The sequence below is a fragment of the Eupeodes corollae genome, chromosome 2 (genome assembly GCF_945859685.1).
Source record: "Eupeodes corollae chromosome 2, idEupCoro1.1, whole genome shotgun sequence".
In the NCBI taxonomy this organism is placed as follows: Eukaryota; Metazoa; Arthropoda; class Insecta; order Diptera; family Syrphidae; genus Eupeodes; species Eupeodes corollae.
This window is the reverse complement of record NC_079148.1, coordinates 41,003,473-41,020,707: the sequence shown is the minus strand read 5'-3', so window position 1 is coordinate 41,020,707 and position 17,235 is coordinate 41,003,473. Positions and strand designations below refer to the sequence as shown.

The 17,235-nt window shown below is 35.5% G+C and overlaps 1 protein-coding gene across 2 annotated transcripts; it reads right to left on the bottom strand.

The window, feature by feature from the left end:
• Positions 1-605: 605 nt before the first annotated feature.
• On the bottom strand, positions 606-16,692 carry LOC129945737 (uncharacterized). 2 transcript variants are annotated; one of them, XM_056055618.1, is made up of 10 exons: positions 16,532-16,692; positions 14,997-16,010; positions 8,709-8,831; positions 8,137-8,650; positions 7,723-8,069; positions 7,367-7,658; positions 2,601-2,722; positions 1,613-2,380; positions 1,411-1,551; positions 606-1,338 (listed from the first exon to the last, which is right to left on the bottom strand). In XM_056055618.1, the coding sequence occupies exons 2-10, from the start codon at positions 15,861-15,863 to the stop codon at positions 1,267-1,269; spliced, it is 3,246 nt and encodes a 1,081-aa protein (XP_055911593.1). In that variant the 5' UTR covers positions 15,864-16,010; positions 16,532-16,692; the 3' UTR covers positions 606-1,266. The 2 variants fall into 2 exon arrangements, with proteins under 2 accessions (XP_055911593.1, XP_055911592.1); XM_056055617.1 differs by having other exon boundaries at positions 2,601-2,740; positions 16,532-16,691.
• Positions 16,693-17,235: the final 543 nt, after the last annotated feature.

The following is a 17,235-nucleotide window of genomic DNA, read 5'->3' as shown; positions in this document are numbered from 1 at the left end:
ATTTTGGAGAGACAAGCGAATAATATTGGGATATAATGTAGATATGTGGTGTGTTAAAAGTTTTTAGTACATTCATAGGTTTTGGTTTTGAGCATGTGTGGTTTTGAAATAAAATAATAAATAACAACAAACTAAAATTTTATTAAAATAAAATATGTATCTTTATTAAAATTAAATGTATGAATTTTGAAAACAAAAATTTGTATAAAAAAATATTACAATAAGGAAGAAAAGTGATGCTAATGGCACGATAAAACTTAATAAATAAATATATTGCATATGTTGTAAATAATAAATTGAATACAAAAATAAATTGACAAATGTTATACTGGTGTATAAATTACAAATACTTTTGTTGTTTTTTTATATAATTAATACATTTGTTTTTAATTTTAAAATAAAACTAATATAAGCTTATTTATGTATGTACATCGATTTGTATGTAATTTTATTGTTTTTTTGGTTTAATGCATATTTAATAAAAATAAAAGTAAAATCATTAAAAATAAATCACGCAATTATCAGTCTCGATTTTTTTTTGCAAAATATTTTATTTACTGCGTGAAATTTATTTATAAATTTTGTAATAAGACTGAAAATTTCAAAAAACAAAAGAAGAAAATTATGAAATGTAAAAAAAGCTCATACAGTGATTAACAAAATTAAAACAATACTTCTTCGCGCAAACAACTTAAATTCGATATTTTTTTTGTTAATATATTGTTCTTGCAATTTTTTATAATGAAAATTTACAACAACAAAAATGATTGTTTAGTGTTCACAGGAGAAATCTTTAAGAGTGATTTAGAATTGTTGTTGTTCGTGTTTTCTTTTCTTTTATTTAAATTTTAATTTATTTATTTTCTTTAAATATTTTTTTTTCATGATTATAATCGTTGCCGCAAATAGCAAATAAGTGCGTGTGGGTATTTTCTTTGTATTTTTGGTTTCAAATATTCGTTAGGATTTGTTTTTTGTTTTGTTTTTGTTTAGGTAAGAGGATTGCTTGAAAAATGTTAGGCTGTGCTAAAACAAAGAACCATTAATTCTTCTTTCCAATAGAGCTCTATCTGTATCGTGCTAAAAGCAATTTCACATTGGTCAACTTAAGAAGAATGCATTTTATATAATTTTCATTATAGCTCTTTGTTGATAAGACGACCTAAAACTTTTTGCAAACAACCCTCAAAATTCTTATAGACTAAGATAGCAATAAGTTAGATTTCTTTTTTATAACTTTTATATTTATTGGAAAGTTGAAAATAGTTAGATGAAAATTGGATTTTCCTGACCTGTCAGGAGTCTAAACATTGAAGTCGGCATTGTTTTCATTAAAATCTGATTAAGAGAAGAAAAAAACAAATTAATTATATTGTATTTTGACGTTTTAGTCATTTTTTATTGTATTACCTCGCCAACAGATGTTGCTAATAAATTAACAATTTTTTCATGAGGAACAGCCACAACACTTTGATTATTTATTTCAATTATTCTATGACCCACTCTCACACCCCCGCGCTCAGCAATTCCACCGCGTAAAAGACTACAAATCTTTAAGAAGAGAAATAAGAATGTCAAAGATAAGGTTTTTGTTTTTTTTTTTTAAACTTACCACTCCATTTTGAACACTAAATCCTAATTGATATTTGGTATTCGGTCGTTTAATCTTAACCTCGACTACTGGCGGACAAGGCACAACCGTAAATTTAACAGCAGTCTGATTCTTTGCATTGCGTATATAACTCTGACAAGTCGATAATGGAAGCCCGACTAAGCTCATGCCATTTATAGCAATCAGTTGGTCACCGATATTTAATTGACCACATCTAGCTGCAGCTCCAGCTGACATTAGATTTGCAATTACAACTGTGGGCAACATGGAACCCCAACCACTCTCTACAATCACTACCCCTAGTATTTCTCCTTTCGCCTTAGGTACGACGACCTCTTTTTGTAATTCTTTTTTCGCAAAGATCTCCAATTCATCACCAAAGATCTCCTGACTATTGAGCACTTCCTGGTAATCCATTTCCTTAACAAAACTATGATCCTCAATTCCATTTGCTTTCAGAAATTCCATGTATGCCACTTGGAATGCCTGACCAATTGATTGTGCTATAAATTGTGCTTCGTCACTCTCAAAAACGTGACATATCATTTTGGGTGTCCGGTTTGGTTTGGGTCCTTCATCGGTATCAGCGGGCACGAATCTACGTCGTGCCATAAGAACTACCAGATCACCAATATCAGCAATGTAGGAGATTGTACGAAGGGCATGGTCCATCATGATCTCTTTGAGATCAGTGTTAAGGACCATTATTTTCTCGGTTGATATAAATAAATCAACTTCGGTGGATGGTTGACTTTCACCTTCTGGTGCCTATACATAAAATAAATTAAATTAAATTGATCTTAATTTAAATTTGTCCACACAAAAATACTATTAGAAGTGCCAACGGATTGAGCGAACTTACCAAAGCCTGTTAGTATGCATGCGAACAAAGATTGGGAATGTAGTTAGTATGTTTTTTTGTTTTTCTTTGATGATGTTGTGGTATATATGTATTTGTATAAGAAATTCAAAACAGAAAAATGCTTACCTTGATCCTGGAAACAGCTTCTTCAGCTTGCATCATTCGAGTAGATTTTGTTGGTTGTCCTTCGCACACTAATTGCGTCGAACCCAAGTACCTTGCTCGAAATAAAACCCCCTCGATAAGTACTGCCGGATCAAGTAATGCTGTAATGTGGATAAAGCAAAGTTAATTTAATTTATATTTTTTTTTAATGGAATTTCTTAAAACAAATAAATCTATAAAGAAAAACACACGGAAGTTTTCATGTTCATGATTTTTATATTTACAAGTTTGCAAATCTCAATGGATTCTTCAAGTTTCGAAACATTTTTTAGCTCTTGTTAAAGAATGTTCAATATGAATTTAAGAACACCATGAACAGATGTACAATTCAAATACACCTAAAAATGATAAAATTGTTGCATGGAAATAGGTGTTCAGCTCGGATAACTATGAGCTTTGTCCATTTTACAGTCGCCGAATTGATCAAACAGCAGATTTCAGCCGAAAAAATGTAAGATCTGCAGAAAACACTTGAAAACATGACGCATTCGATTTAGTCTGTTTTTGACATATTTTGTACCAGGACTTGGGACTGAACCCGTTCGAAATTTAACTGACACAATTGCCAAGGACAAACTATTACGTATTTTGAATTATGCACTATGATAATCAAATATTATTTAGACAATATAAGAGCTTGTTCACAAACAAATGTTTGAACTGTTTTATGGGGGATATCTTTTTGGAATAATGCAAAAATATATTTTTATATTGAAAGAAGTTAAAAGTAAAACATTTTTAGAGAAAATCAAGACCATGATCCGTTTTTGGTGAAAAAATGGGTATTTTATTTTTGGTCTTAAAACAAAAAATGAAAAAAATCCTGGTAGTCAACTGACCCAAGCTTTCAGTCTGTAGGGCTGAGTATAGGCAGACATGTCAACGGAATTGCTGGGCTCACTTTTCTTGATTTCTCTTAGATCGTAATTTCATGTTTGTTAAAATCTTAAAAGGAAAGTATGCCAAATGGCTACCACGGCTACGGCTGCTTCCTTATATCCTTTTCATAAAATTTTCTATGACCGATTTTCACATTTTCGTCTCCATAACTTCACGATTGTCTTTAATCAATTGTGGAGCATTGACATCACTTTATATTTCAAGTGAGTGTAAATAAAAAGTCAATAGGTGTTAAAGCACCAGATTTCGTTGACCAATTACTGCGATCACTTCTTGAAGAAATAAATAAATCTGTGCGTGCAAAATTGCGATTGTAAGGATGCTTGTGTGATCTAATAACGCGGGAAAAACTGCAATGGGCCATAGACAGCTTTGATCCATATAAATCTTCAGGACCAGACGGAATCATTCCGGCCGAACTACAAAAATGCTCAGACATGATCATTCCACCATTGGAAATCATTCTGACAAGCTGTGTAAGGTTGAGATACATTCCCAAAGCCTGGAGAATGGCAAAAGTAGTCTTCATTCCCAAAGCAGGGAAACAATCACACGTTAACCCTAAAGATCTACGACCAATGAGCCTATCATCCTTCCTTCTTAAAACCTTGGAAAGATTGATTGAAATTTACATCAGACATAATTTAAAACCATGTCTCATTTCCACAGCTCAACATGCTTACTCTAAAGGAAAATCAGTAGAATCAGCACTTCACTCGCTGGTACGTACTATTGAACATTTCCTCGAATACGAAGAATATAACTTGGTAGCGTTCCTAGATATTGAAGGAGCTTTCAACAACGTCAGTTATCAGGCGATCACAACAGCAATGGAGAAGTCACTCATAGATCTTATAAGTCTCATGCTCAAAAGCAGGACAATAATTTCTAACATGAGAAGTTTTACTACCACCAGATCGATGAATCGAGGCACTCCCCAAGGTGGAGTCCTTTCGCTTCTTGTATGGAACATGGTAGTAAACGACCAACTAATAGCATTGGAAGCAGAGGGTTTTAAGGTGATTGCCTATGCTGACGACGTTGCGATATCCGTATCTGGGAAGCACCCCCAAGTTCTCTCGGAACTTCTACAAAATGCCCTAAACAGGCTTACTAAATGGGCTAAGCAATGTGGATTGGACGTCAACCCACACAAAACAGAATTAATACTCTTTTCGAGAAGATATAAAATTCCTCAGATTAGCCCACCCAAGATTAGAGAAATATCATTAAGCTTTTCCGATCAAGCTAAATATTTGGGCCTCATTTTAGACAAAAAACTAAATTGGAAGGCAAATATTGATGAAAGAGTCAAAAAGGCTACTGTAGCATTTTTACTTGTAAAAAGGCCAAAGGATCAAAATGGGGTTTCTCCCCAAAAATAACCCACTGGCTATACACTTCGGTAATCAGGTCGATACTCATTTATGGAGCCGTGCGTCGTATGGTTGACCGCACTGGACAAGATGGTAAATCTAAATAAGCTCATCAAAGTCCAGCGGTCAGCAGGTATGTGCATCACAGATGCACTTCGCTCAACACCAACCGCAGCACTGGAAGTGCTTTTAAACCTAACACCACTTGACATCTTCTCTAAAAAGGTGGCTGCCAACTCATGTGTAAGGCTTAGAGCCACCTCTCAATGGACCAGTAACAATACTGGACATACTACTATTCTAGACAGTTTCAGATCTATCCCAGATCGCTTAGACTATACCACCCTAAAAATGGTATTTGGTAAAAGATTCCATGTGTCCATCCCTTCCCACCTGGGAAGAACAGAGACCCCTGGAAGACGATGCGGTACACTTCTATACTGACGGTTCAAAGACCGATCACGGAGTTGGAAGTGGTATCTTTTCAGAACAACTGAATCTCAGTCTATCCTATAGACTTCCCAATCAATGTAGTGTATTCCGGGCAGAAGTAATGGCGATTAAAGAAGCACTATCCTGGCTCAAAGAAAACGTTATATCTTGTAAGGATATACGAATCTTCTCAGACAGCCAAGCCGCTCTTAAATCTCTAGCGTCTATCTCCACAAACTCTCAAACAGTCCACGATTGTCAATCATCTTTGAATGAGATGACGGGACAGTTTAACATTCAACTCATTTGGGTGACGGGCCACAGAGAAATTCCGGGAAATTGCAAAGCCAAAGAGCTCGAAAAAAACGGAACACTTCTGCCTCATGTTAGACAAAAACATAACATAGGAACACCACTTGCTACATGCAAATATCTTCTCGGTAATCCCTTCTTCGATAACACCAGTGAACTGGCAACGATTGACACAAAACGTCTGTCTAACTTTATTAAAAGTACAAAATAGTTTGTTTAAATTCATTACTCTCCCATGAGTAATCACAATGGGCCCTCTAGGTCTACGTGCGTCAATGACATCTGGACAGCCACTCCAACCCAACCTAAATTAAGGATGCTTGTGTGAGACGTAACGACACCGTCTTGTTTAAAATAAATTTCAGCCATATTAATATTTTCCAATTACGACTTAAAAAATCACTATTCATAGTTCGGTGGCACGATTCATTTTTAAATGAGCAAGGTCTAATCTCACTTTCAGATCAAAAACTACACCAAACAGTTTTTCAACAATCGTTCTTGAATTTCCGAACCAAAAATGCGAATGAGGTAAAAATTGGCCTCACTTCTGAAGATTTTAAGGACCCAATCAGCGAAGAGAAAACGTTGCTAGTGTTTGACAGACTTGTGTTAACTGAACTTTTTTGTAATTTAGTTAGTGTAATGCCTTCATCCAAAAATCGATAAGGATTCGGAAAACTTGAATTTTCTGCAACACTACGACCTACATGTTCTGAAATGAATTGCTCTAAAACATTTGTTTGCTACTTTCACCGAAATAGTGTTTAATTCCATTTTAAGTATTAACGTAGTTTAAAGTAATAGGTGCCAGAAAAGATGGCTATTCAAAATAACACCTCTTATTGGAAAACCCTTTAGTACGGTCAAGTAGTGGCCCTCATTTGTATCCAAAAATCGTCTCTAGGGTAGGTAATGGGTATTGCAGACAAAACTTCCCATGCTACTCGACAAAAAAACGATTGGTGTGATACCGGCGGCGCGGCAGCGTCATTATCCTAGAATTGGAGAGCAGTACTATCTCTATGTTAGGTCATGAGTGCAAGGGGACACAAGATCATATTTTATATATCATCGACAGTACCTAAGCTAATACTATCACTTAACCACACCAAATGCTTATGTTAATCAGGGGAACTAATTTGGCGAGCATAATGTGCAACGAGTATGCTCTTTCACTCTCTTAAATTGATTTAAATTCATGGTCATGAGAACTTGCCTCCAGTTAAGTTAAGGAATGTTCCCTAATATTAGTACCTTTGTTATTCCAAACACAATTATTTTCAAATGCTCCAAAACCTAGATTAATTGCAATTTGTAGTTAAATATTTGTTTTTGTTCATGAAAACTTCCTGCTTTTTTTATTGTTTTACGAAAATAAAAATTATAATTTATATCGATTTTAAATTTAAACAAAAAATATAACACAACAACCAAAGGACTTACATTATTTTGTTCATTATTTTTTTGAGTGCAACAATTTGGTTAGAGGACATTTAATGTTTTTTTATTTTATTTTTCAAAATATTGTAGTTATTTTGATTTGCAAAGGTTACACGAAAGAAGCGTGGAATATAGAAAAATAAAAACAAACACCATTTAATTTTTAGTTTTTTGGTCATTAACAAAGCCCAGTTTTTTTTTGTTGGAAAGGAGATAGACAAACAACAACTGAGACAAAATTTTCAAGAACAAAACAAAACTTACCTTCTTTATTTCTAGTTTTTGCTTTCTTATCACTATTTGTAGAGTCTTTCAATGATTTAATTGAACCTGTTGGACTCTTTGAGTATTGTAGTTTCTCAGGTGATGTTATGGTAACTTCACCTGTGCCAATTATTTGACAATGTTCTGGTGAGGTTGGGGTGAGTGCTGTTCCGATACCTTGTCGGATGGTGGCTGATGAAAATGTTTGCGGTTTAACGCTAGTTGAGTTATTGAGCATTGTTATATCTGAAGTAGTCGGAGAATGAGTTGGAGAATTCTTTGACCAAAGTTGCTGTTTTTTATATAAAAAATTCATATTTAATCGATTTTTCTATTTATTTGTACGGTTGACTTACTTTATCATCATAAAATCCTTGATCATCAAGACGTTGTTGTCCCAATAACCGATCAGTTTCCAAATCAGTATCATGTTCCTCCTCTTCGGTGTGACACTGGCCTTTGTGCATAACATCAACGGAGGAATTCTCATGCGAGTTAGTTCGTGGAACCCATATTGGTGATTCACGTCCGGCGGGAAGTACTTCATCGCAGAATTTAGCTTTTTCGGGAAGAGTTTTCGCACGCTGCAAGGCAGATCGAATATCTTTCATAGCTTCTTGAATATCTTGAGACTCGGCATCGGTTATTGTCGGGCGGTGTGCAACTGGTGCTGGTGGTGGTGGTGGAGTATTTTGTGGCACATCTTTACGTACAAAAAATAACAATTACAATTTTATGGACTTTTTGAAAAAAATCACAAAATTACTCACTTGTTGCATAGACAGCGTCATAGATATGAGCATCTTTAACATCACCATTATTGAGGGCTGTATTACAGCAACCACTATCACTTGTAGCCACATCGTTCATTACCTGCTTCACTTCTATATCGGATTCATCTTGACTATTATTTATGACACTATTATTTTCGACATCATCCAAAGCTGCCACACTTAGATTATTACACTCTAAGAATTTCTTATCAATCACTACGGAAATATTATTCTCCGTATCGGAAGCATGACCGCTCGAAAGCCCATCTTCTAGAACTGGCATACTTGTGTAGAGTTTTCCAAAATCAGTTTGCAAATTAATATCATTGGAAAGGCTATCCAAATCACCACAATTGGAATCGTAGTCGGTTGTTTCTGGTGATAGGGTGAAGTTGCGTGAATGGCGACGTAAGTTAGCTTCTAATTCTGTATCGGCAAGTTCACCAGAGCTACGACTATTCGAATCGATGTAAAGTTCAATGTCATTTTGCTCGTTGTAATTGTCATATTGCTAAAAGCGAAAAACGTTAGACCTGTAAAATAATAAGGAAGCAAATTGTATGTATTACTTGTTTTCTGGGCGAACGATGAACCATGTAGAGCTCTTCCTTTGGGATTCTAGCTAACCTTTGACCAATGTAAGCTTGTTCGGCTTTCTTGTCTTCCTCCCGCTCATAGTCTTGATGTGTATCCTACAAGATTGAATTATTTCTTATTGAGAAGGTTATAATAAAGATTAAGGGCTCATTTAATAAAAATAAAACAAAAATAATTTTGTAAAGGCTGAACTAACAAGTCTTGTTAAAATGGTCTAAGTTTTTGTCTGTCAGGGTGTGCTTATGGTGCATATACATAGGTAATACCATTGATAAACAATTAAAATAGGTATTAATGTTCTAATTTAAATACACAGTTCTGACAATAATCCTATTAAAGAAAACAATCGTTTAAGTCTAAAGTATATGGCAAGTTATCTCACCGTGCGTCGTCGTCACCGCCCACAATTTTTGCGACTCGACTTGAGGACTACTATAGCAAAAGTAGATATTTATGGACGTCCGACTCACTGGGTGCATTTAATTTATTGTAAGAATGTGTAAGATAAACTGTCACTGGATAAATATAGCACTCATTACTTAACCGTTGCAATTTTATAATCTTTGAGTTTAAAGAAGATTGAAACGGAGCGTTTTTAATATATGTAGAATTCAATTTTTCAGATAAGAAATATTTTTTATGTGGGAATAATAAATCAGTTTTGATTGGAGATAAGAATTTCGGAATGCATTTGTTGATAATAATTTCCCAGATGAAATTTATATATTTGTATTCCTATAAACATTAAACAGGTCGATTTTCTGTTTTGGTTATTTAATAAATGATATGAAAATGATTTTCATTCTACTTTCTTCTTAATGGGAATTAAAACAAATGTATTAATTTGTTGTAATTTAATATATTGATAAATATTATAATGATAAACGAAAAGTACTGGAGCACTATATGTTTGTCCTTGAACATACTTTTATGATGTTTCATATTTGCAAATATTAAGCAAATTTTGTCGCGTCGTAATTTTATCGGCTTTACCAGTTTTACATACAGTTGTGTTCATAAAAATAGCAGTGCTCTCCAAATAAAACAAAAAGGCCTTCAATATCAACGTTATAATATATTTCATTAAACTTCTAATAACAAACTAAAATATTTTATTCATAAAAACAGAATTTTAAATATATGGCTGTTCATAAAAATAGCAGTGCATGACAAAGTACTGGATCTTAAGAAGTAAGAAGTAAGAAAAACTGTAATAAGTTATATGAAAGTATACAAATAATGTTAGCTTCCAATTAGTAGTTTGTTGCATAACCATTGTTTTTTATGACTGCTTCGCATCTACGTGGCATCGAGTCCACTAAAACCTGAGACCTCTCGACTTGTAATGCGTTCCACGAATCACGCACTGCTTCCCACAACTCTTTCGATTTCTTAAGCTTTGCTTAATCAATTGCGTTCTTAATATCCCCCCACAAATTGTCGATGGTGTTAAAGTCGGAAGATTGAGCGGGCCACTCCATAACGGATAACTTCTTCTGCACAAACCATGATTTTGCATTTTTTGACGTATGCTTTGGGTCATAGTCTTGTTGGTATACCAAACCAATACTCCCGTAGTATGAGAAACAAACCCATATCATAAATTTTCATCCACCATGCTTCACTGTTTTTATAGTGTACCGTGGATCAATTTCTGCATTATAGGATCTTGTAACATATTCCCGACGACCCTTGGGCTCAAAAAGTACGACTTTGCTTTCATCGCTTTACAGAGCATTTCTCCATTTCTCTTTTGCCCAATCTCTATGCGCTTTAAGAAACTCCATTTTCTTTGCCACTTGCCTTTTCGTCAAGAATGGAACCTTGCGTGGACTTCGGGCTGGTAACTTCGCTTATAAAAGACGTCTTCGTATTGTGACAGCGCTAACAGACAGTTAAAGTCCATTTCTTATTTTCCTAGAGCCTATAGAAGGGTTCTGTTTTGCTAAGTGAACAATTTTTCTGTCAGTTATTTTAGTAGTCATCCTTTTTGGGCCTCGCGTTTTCGGTTTATTTTGACATTTTAAGGCGTTATTGACCATTTTTGCTGAGCAGCCCCAGGATGTCTTGAATATTTTGGTAGGTTTTTCCTTTCAAACGCAGTTTTCGAATTACAAATATTTATTATTTTTTATATGCTGGTATGTTACAAATACCTAAAACTTTAAATAGTAAAATATTTACTTACCGAAAAATAAAAAAAAATTAATTGTTCAACCTTTTTAGTTATAAAATCAAAAGCTCTGCTATTTTTATGAACACAACTGTATGTGCAAATGTGGGCCAATTATTTAAAATTTAAAGGTATATTTTGTATTTGTACTACTTCGCTCAAGAATTAATGGATTAGAGGCACTGGACTTTAGGGAGAACCAAAGAAAACAAAAATTCAAAACGATGAAGAAAATACAAAACAAACAACAAAACGAACACATTACAATGGGCAGGTTCAGCCAACATAAGGGACTTCATTTGCAGTAAACTTCATGCTTTGAACGTACATTTTGACCGTGGCAACTAGGTAGTTTTTCAAACGTCATGAATTTCAAATTCAGAACTTTACTTCGCAAATCTCCGCTTTAAGTTCATAATACAAAAAGTACCAACAAAATCACTCTCTTCAAAACACACCTCAGGCAAGCTACAAGTCCACCACGATTTGTATTTTGTATTGTAAAGAAAAATTAGTTATTAACTTCCCATAGGAAGTTATTGTAATGGGTCCGATTTGTCAAATTGAAAATTTTGACATTTCTCGACGTTTCAAGGTCCTTAGAGTCGAAATAAAAGATTTTTAGAAAGATGTCTGTGCGTGTGTACGTACGTTCGTTCGTACGTCTGTACGTTCGCGACATTTTTTCGTCGTCCATAGCTCAAGAACCAGAAGAGATATCGATTTCAAATAAATGTTTTTATACAGATAATAAGGCAGAAAGATGCAGAAAGGGCTCTCAAGAAAATTGAGGGGTTGGTTTTTTAACCATAGCAGTTTAAAAAAAGTTGAAAATTTTGGTTAACCCTTAATATCTTACGAACCAAAAACGCTAGAGACTTGAATTAAATTATACATATATAATATATTGTAACGTGATTTTAAAGAAGTATATTTTGAAAAAAAATCCATTTAACTTTTTTTTTATAAATCAAAAAAACTAAAAAAAAAATTTTTTACCTCTAAAATTTTACGACTAAAATATGAATTTGGAGTAAAATCGAATTGACATTTTTTTTTTATAAAAAATAAAAATCTAAAAAAACATTACTCAAAGTTGGTAAAAATTGAATATCGATTCAAATATCAAAAAATAAAACTCTAAAAAAAGAACAATACTAAAACTTGGTAAAAATTTACTTTCGACTCAAAAAGGTTTTTCAAAAATTAAAAATATTGGCTTCAAACTTATTTTATTTCTCAGAAAATATTGTTTTCGATATTTAGTAATTTTTATATAAAATCCAACAGTCCGTTATTTTCATAAAAAATAAAGTCTACAAAAAAAATACGCAATTTTGGTAAAAATTGATACGAGTACATAGACAAACTTTTAAGCAAGACAAATCGACAGACGGGATGGGAAGTTATCAGTGTGGGTCGCATCCCAACCTCTTTTTTCTTAACCAAATTGACAAGGAATCCTTTTACAGAAGGTAAGGTTAGGTTATAGTGGCTGTCCAAGATGGAAACGGACACACTTAGGACATTTTAATGGCCCATTGTGATACCACATAAATCTTGAGGTTTCCTCCTAAGCTCAATGGAACCAGCTTGAGTCCCTTACGAAACGTGATATGCTGATTATACCGATATGATTTAGATCGTTTAGATCGTTAAAGAAGAATTCTCCTAGGTAATTCTTGCGTTTTCGAGCTAGAGCAGGGCATGTGCAGAGAAGATGAAGAACCGTTTCTTCCTCTTCCTCGTCCATACAGCTTCTGCAAAAGTCATTTGAGAATACGCCTAGTCTCGTGGCGTGCTTTCCTATTAGACAGTGTCCGGTTATGACACCTATTATCGAGCTTATATGCGATCTGCTTAGAGAGAGCAAGCACCTTGAACGTTTTAAATCCAGTGTTGGCCAGATGTTTTTTGTGGCTTGACACGTGGTGATGTTGGTCCACCTGGTGCCTGCCCTCCTCACAGCGCCTTGCATTAGTAGCAGTTTACAAGTAGCGATTGGTATGCCAGTACTTGCCAAACGTGGTAGGATGGGCTGTACTGTACCGTTCCTGGCGAGTTCATCTGCCTTACAGTTACCTGGAATGTCTCTATGGCCCGGCTCCCAGCAAAGGTGAATATTAAACTGTTGCGCCATCTCCATCAGAGATGATCGACAGTTATGGACTGTTATAGAGTTTGTAGAGACAGAGTCCAGAGATTTGATAGCGGCCTGGCTGTCGGAGAAAATACGGATATCAGATGTTGATATCACGTTTTCTTTGAGCCAAGACAAGACTTCCTTAATCGCCAAAAGTTCCGCCTGGAACACGCTACAATGATTGGGAAGGTGGAATGAGAAACTTAATTTCAGTCGTTCAGAGTACACACCACCACCAACCCCTTCTTTGGTTTTTGAGCCATCTGTGTAAAAGTGGATTGACTCCTTCTCCAAGAATGTCCTATCCTCCCAAAAAGATCTGGTAGGTATAGAAATCTGGAAATTCCTGTCGAATTGTAGTTGGGGGATGGTGTAGTCTGTGTGCTTTGGAATTGATTCTAAGTACCTTAGAATTACGGAGTGGCCAATGTTGTTGTTATTCCACTGCGACGAAGCTTTGAGGCGAATAGCAGAGCTTGCAGCTATTTGTTTACTAAATATGTCAAGAGGTGTAAGGTAGAGCAAGGTGTAAGGTAGAGCAAGGTGTCCAGTGCCGCAGACGAGGTCGTGCGAAGCGATCCGCTTATACATAGGCAGGCTGAACGTTGGACTTTATTATCACGGCCAAAGAACACAAGGCTTTTTAAAGGATTGAGTGATTAAATGGGTAGTCTACATAAGTCTTTACTACTTCAGGCAGAAGTAAGATGGCTTTTTCGCAGAAAAACACTGACGCTGCTATTCGAAATGAGAGCTGAAGTAAGATCGTTCTTCATTGACGACAACTTCGTTTTGGGATACATGTTGCGTTGATTGTAGAAATTGGAGTATCTGACAAATATATTTTTTTAAATAAATGATTCGAGTCAGTGTATCACTTCAGGGACTGGGTGATACATGTAACTGAGAAAAATGGCATATGCGCAACGAAGTGCTCCAAGGTAAAATTCCTCACGCAAAAAGTGCTCCGCTGGTTTACACTATATTTGTTTAAATTGGGAAGCAAGTAAAAGGAGAGATAAGCAGTTGATCAAAGCGATGCATGTTTTGTTGTCTATTTTTGTCCAGAATCATTTTGGAATTCATGAATAAATAATAAATTATGTACATTTCAAAATGAATCAAGATTCGTGGGAAACCATTTTGCACCCAAAAGGCTTTTGGCACTAAAGTTTTAAACAATTCAACACAACCAAAAAAAAATATAGAAAGAAATTCAATTTGCGAAGTAATCTTTCCTCTTTACTTTTTCACTTGAAAAATTAAATAGAAATAGAAACAAAATATGTTATCTTAAACTTCTTTGCTTTTTAAAATGCCATTTTTTGGTTGCTCAGATGTTTCTTAAAACTCGCTTCATATACTTTTTAAAAACATCATTATTATCACTGAAAAAACTTTTGCTGTATTTTTTTAACAACTATTTCCTTCATCAAAAAGAAACTTTACAACAAAATATTGGTCTAGTCAATGTACTTCAAAAGTTTTTGATGTTACAAATTTTCTACTGCTCCCAACTGGAATTTTAAAAAAGCGAACAACAACTTTTTCTACTCCATTAAATACTCTTTCAAACAAACTACATCAGTTTTCATGTTTTCTTCATATCGCAGTCATAAACAATTATTGTATTTCTTTTTTTAATTGATTATTCAAATTAAATGCATTTTTCTTTTTGCAAAGAACACAAACCCTACAAAATAATTCTGCCGGTGCGGTGTTGTGGTGGTGAGTCATGCATATAAACGCATAAACAAGTGATTAATCCAATACCATCATTTCATTGAAGTAAATTGTCACGATTTAAGCGAATAAATTAACTCAGAAACAAAAAAAGAACAACAAACTTAAGCAAAGTAAAAATAAACAAAACCAATTAAGAACAACCCTTACATCATTTGTGTATTTATGTTTGAAGATGGAGCAATACAAAAATCTACTTACAGAACTTCCAAGATCGTCACTCTCAGCGAAATCGGCAAACTGTTTCTCATCGGTATTGGCTCCTTTGAAAAACTCCTCGAGGACCTTTCGTGTCTCTGAGAACTCGTACAAATAATCAAATGTTGGTGTCTTGGACCGCGATTCATCAGCGGCGGTCGATGATTCATTTCGATTGTCGGTGTCAACTTCAGCTACACCATTGCCGCCGTCGATGTCAATTAGATTCTCCGACTTGTGGTTGTTTTCTTGCTGCGTAGCCGGCGAAGAATGCTGCGACACACGCTGCGGGAACCCAGGAGGACGTGTGGGCATGCCTCCGACTGTGGCACAGGCCATCTTAAAACAGCCTCCTTGCAGGCTGAAGCCCTGTTGTTGAGTGCCAATGCGGCGCGGGGAACCTTCATACTCTGCGATCGGAAGCTGGCCAATCATTTTGGTGACCTTCAGAATATCGTCGACATTGCCATCTTTGGCTTGCGACTTTATCCAGTTGGTGTCGATGTCGTCGAAGACAACAATCTCCCCATCGCGGACGCAATGTCCGCCGGCTTTGCCAACGTCTGTGGGCGACCCGGGACTGGTCAGACCCTGCGGTACCATGTTATCCACTTGACTGACGGGACTCCGCCCGACCCGAATCTGATGCTGACGACCATGGTGCTGCGAGTACTGCACTTCAGCCAAGTCCGGCGAGTTGAGGACAGTGCTGGCGGGAGTGGTGTTCGGACTGCGCGTCCTCATCTCCCACACATAGCGCTCCTGGGGCTTCTCGAATTTCTCAAAATCCGCATCGACAACTGAACTCATCTTCGAATAGGGTCGTCCTCGAATGATGGAACTGCCTTTTTCACTGCTGTCCGAGTTCATCTTTGTTTAGAATACTTGGATGATTGATTGCTGCGAGGTGGACAGGGGTGCAACACACTCTCGACACAAAACATGCACTTGACTGTTTGGGGGGCAGTCCTTCTGCTTTTCTAGAGCATACTACAACAGCAATCCAGTCCTAGGATGCTGCTTGAGTTGAGGTTCCGATTCAATTATGCGATATACGAGAGGGAGAGAATAAAGAATTGAAAATAATGTGTGAATAAAAATTGACACTGAACACTTGTGATTGTGATTCAAGAGAAAAGCAAAAGGCACTAGCACTAGCATCAGCACCAGCACCACACACGGCCAAGGCAACTGGGTTTGGGTGGTGTTCACGCCCTCCCCGATGGACGACAACTACAACGACAACGATGAGCCTCAACAAGCATTGTGGATTGAAAGATCCAAAACCAATAAAAGGTATTCTTTCAAATATATGAAACAAATCTCACAAAGGTCTTTGTTTCGATTATTTTTAATTCTGAGGCTCAGTTTTATTCAAAAAGATTTTCGTCCTTTGTGGACAATAGGATATAAAAAGTTTTCGGAAACGAAATAAAAAATCAATAATCCAGCCATGATGTCTACAAAAACACAGCCGGAAAAATTGATTGAAATGAGTTTTCCATAATTTCACCGATGCGCTGCTAACTTTAACTTACTTTAATCATTCTGTTTGTGAAGATCTTGTTTGATTCGGTGGAAATTAAATGAGTTAAGAGTTATTCTTTCGGAAACACAATTTATGAAAATTTTTATTCAACAGAGAAAAATTAAATTCAGTCAATCAGCTTCAGTGAGCACACAAACTACATACAATTTACAAAGTAAAGTACGAGCGAGCGAGTGGAGATGAGAAAAATTTTATTTTCTTTGACATTTTGCTTTGTGTTTTCGGATGTTCTTTATGGGTTGACGTTTGGTAAAAGTGAGGTGAATTAATGCAGCAACAGGGTTGGCTCGTTAAGTTAATGGGGGGTTACATAAGTTTAAGTAAGTGTACAGCGGTGGATTGAAAAACGATGATGAGGAAATCAACAAGTAGTCCTTTTTGGAAGTATCGGGTTTTCTAATAGGGATTTGACAACATTGAATTTAATTTGTAAACCCTTATATTCTTATACATTGAACTGTAATTGTCAATTTATTCAGTGGTTTTAACATTTTCATCATGGTAAATGTTGTAGCCTGCTGGAATTTAATATATGTTGAAAATAAGAAAGCTTGAAATGAAAAGAATGTCGACCACGTTTTTCAAAGGTTAAATCCAATTTATTAAAATGTAAAAAAGAAAGAACATAATTCGATGTTTGAGTGAGAAAGGTATATAGATAGTTAAGAGTTACAATATATAATATGAATAAGT

What these genes read in the sequence shown, in the direction of transcription:
- LOC129945737 (XM_056055617.1), bottom strand. Translation starts at nt 15,863, where the DNA reads ATGAACTCGGACAGCAGTGAAAAAGGCAGTTCCATCATTCGAGGACGA. An exon ending in TGACGCTGTCTATGCAACAA is followed by an intron (nt 8,070 to 8,136) that starts GTGAGTAATTTT and finishes TTGTACGTAAAG; the next exon opens with ATGTGCCACAAAATACTCCA. An exon ending in AAAAACTAGAAATAAAGAAG is followed by an intron (nt 2,741 to 7,366) that starts GTAAGTTTTGTT and finishes TCCACATTACAG; the next exon opens with CATTACTTGATCCGGCAGTA.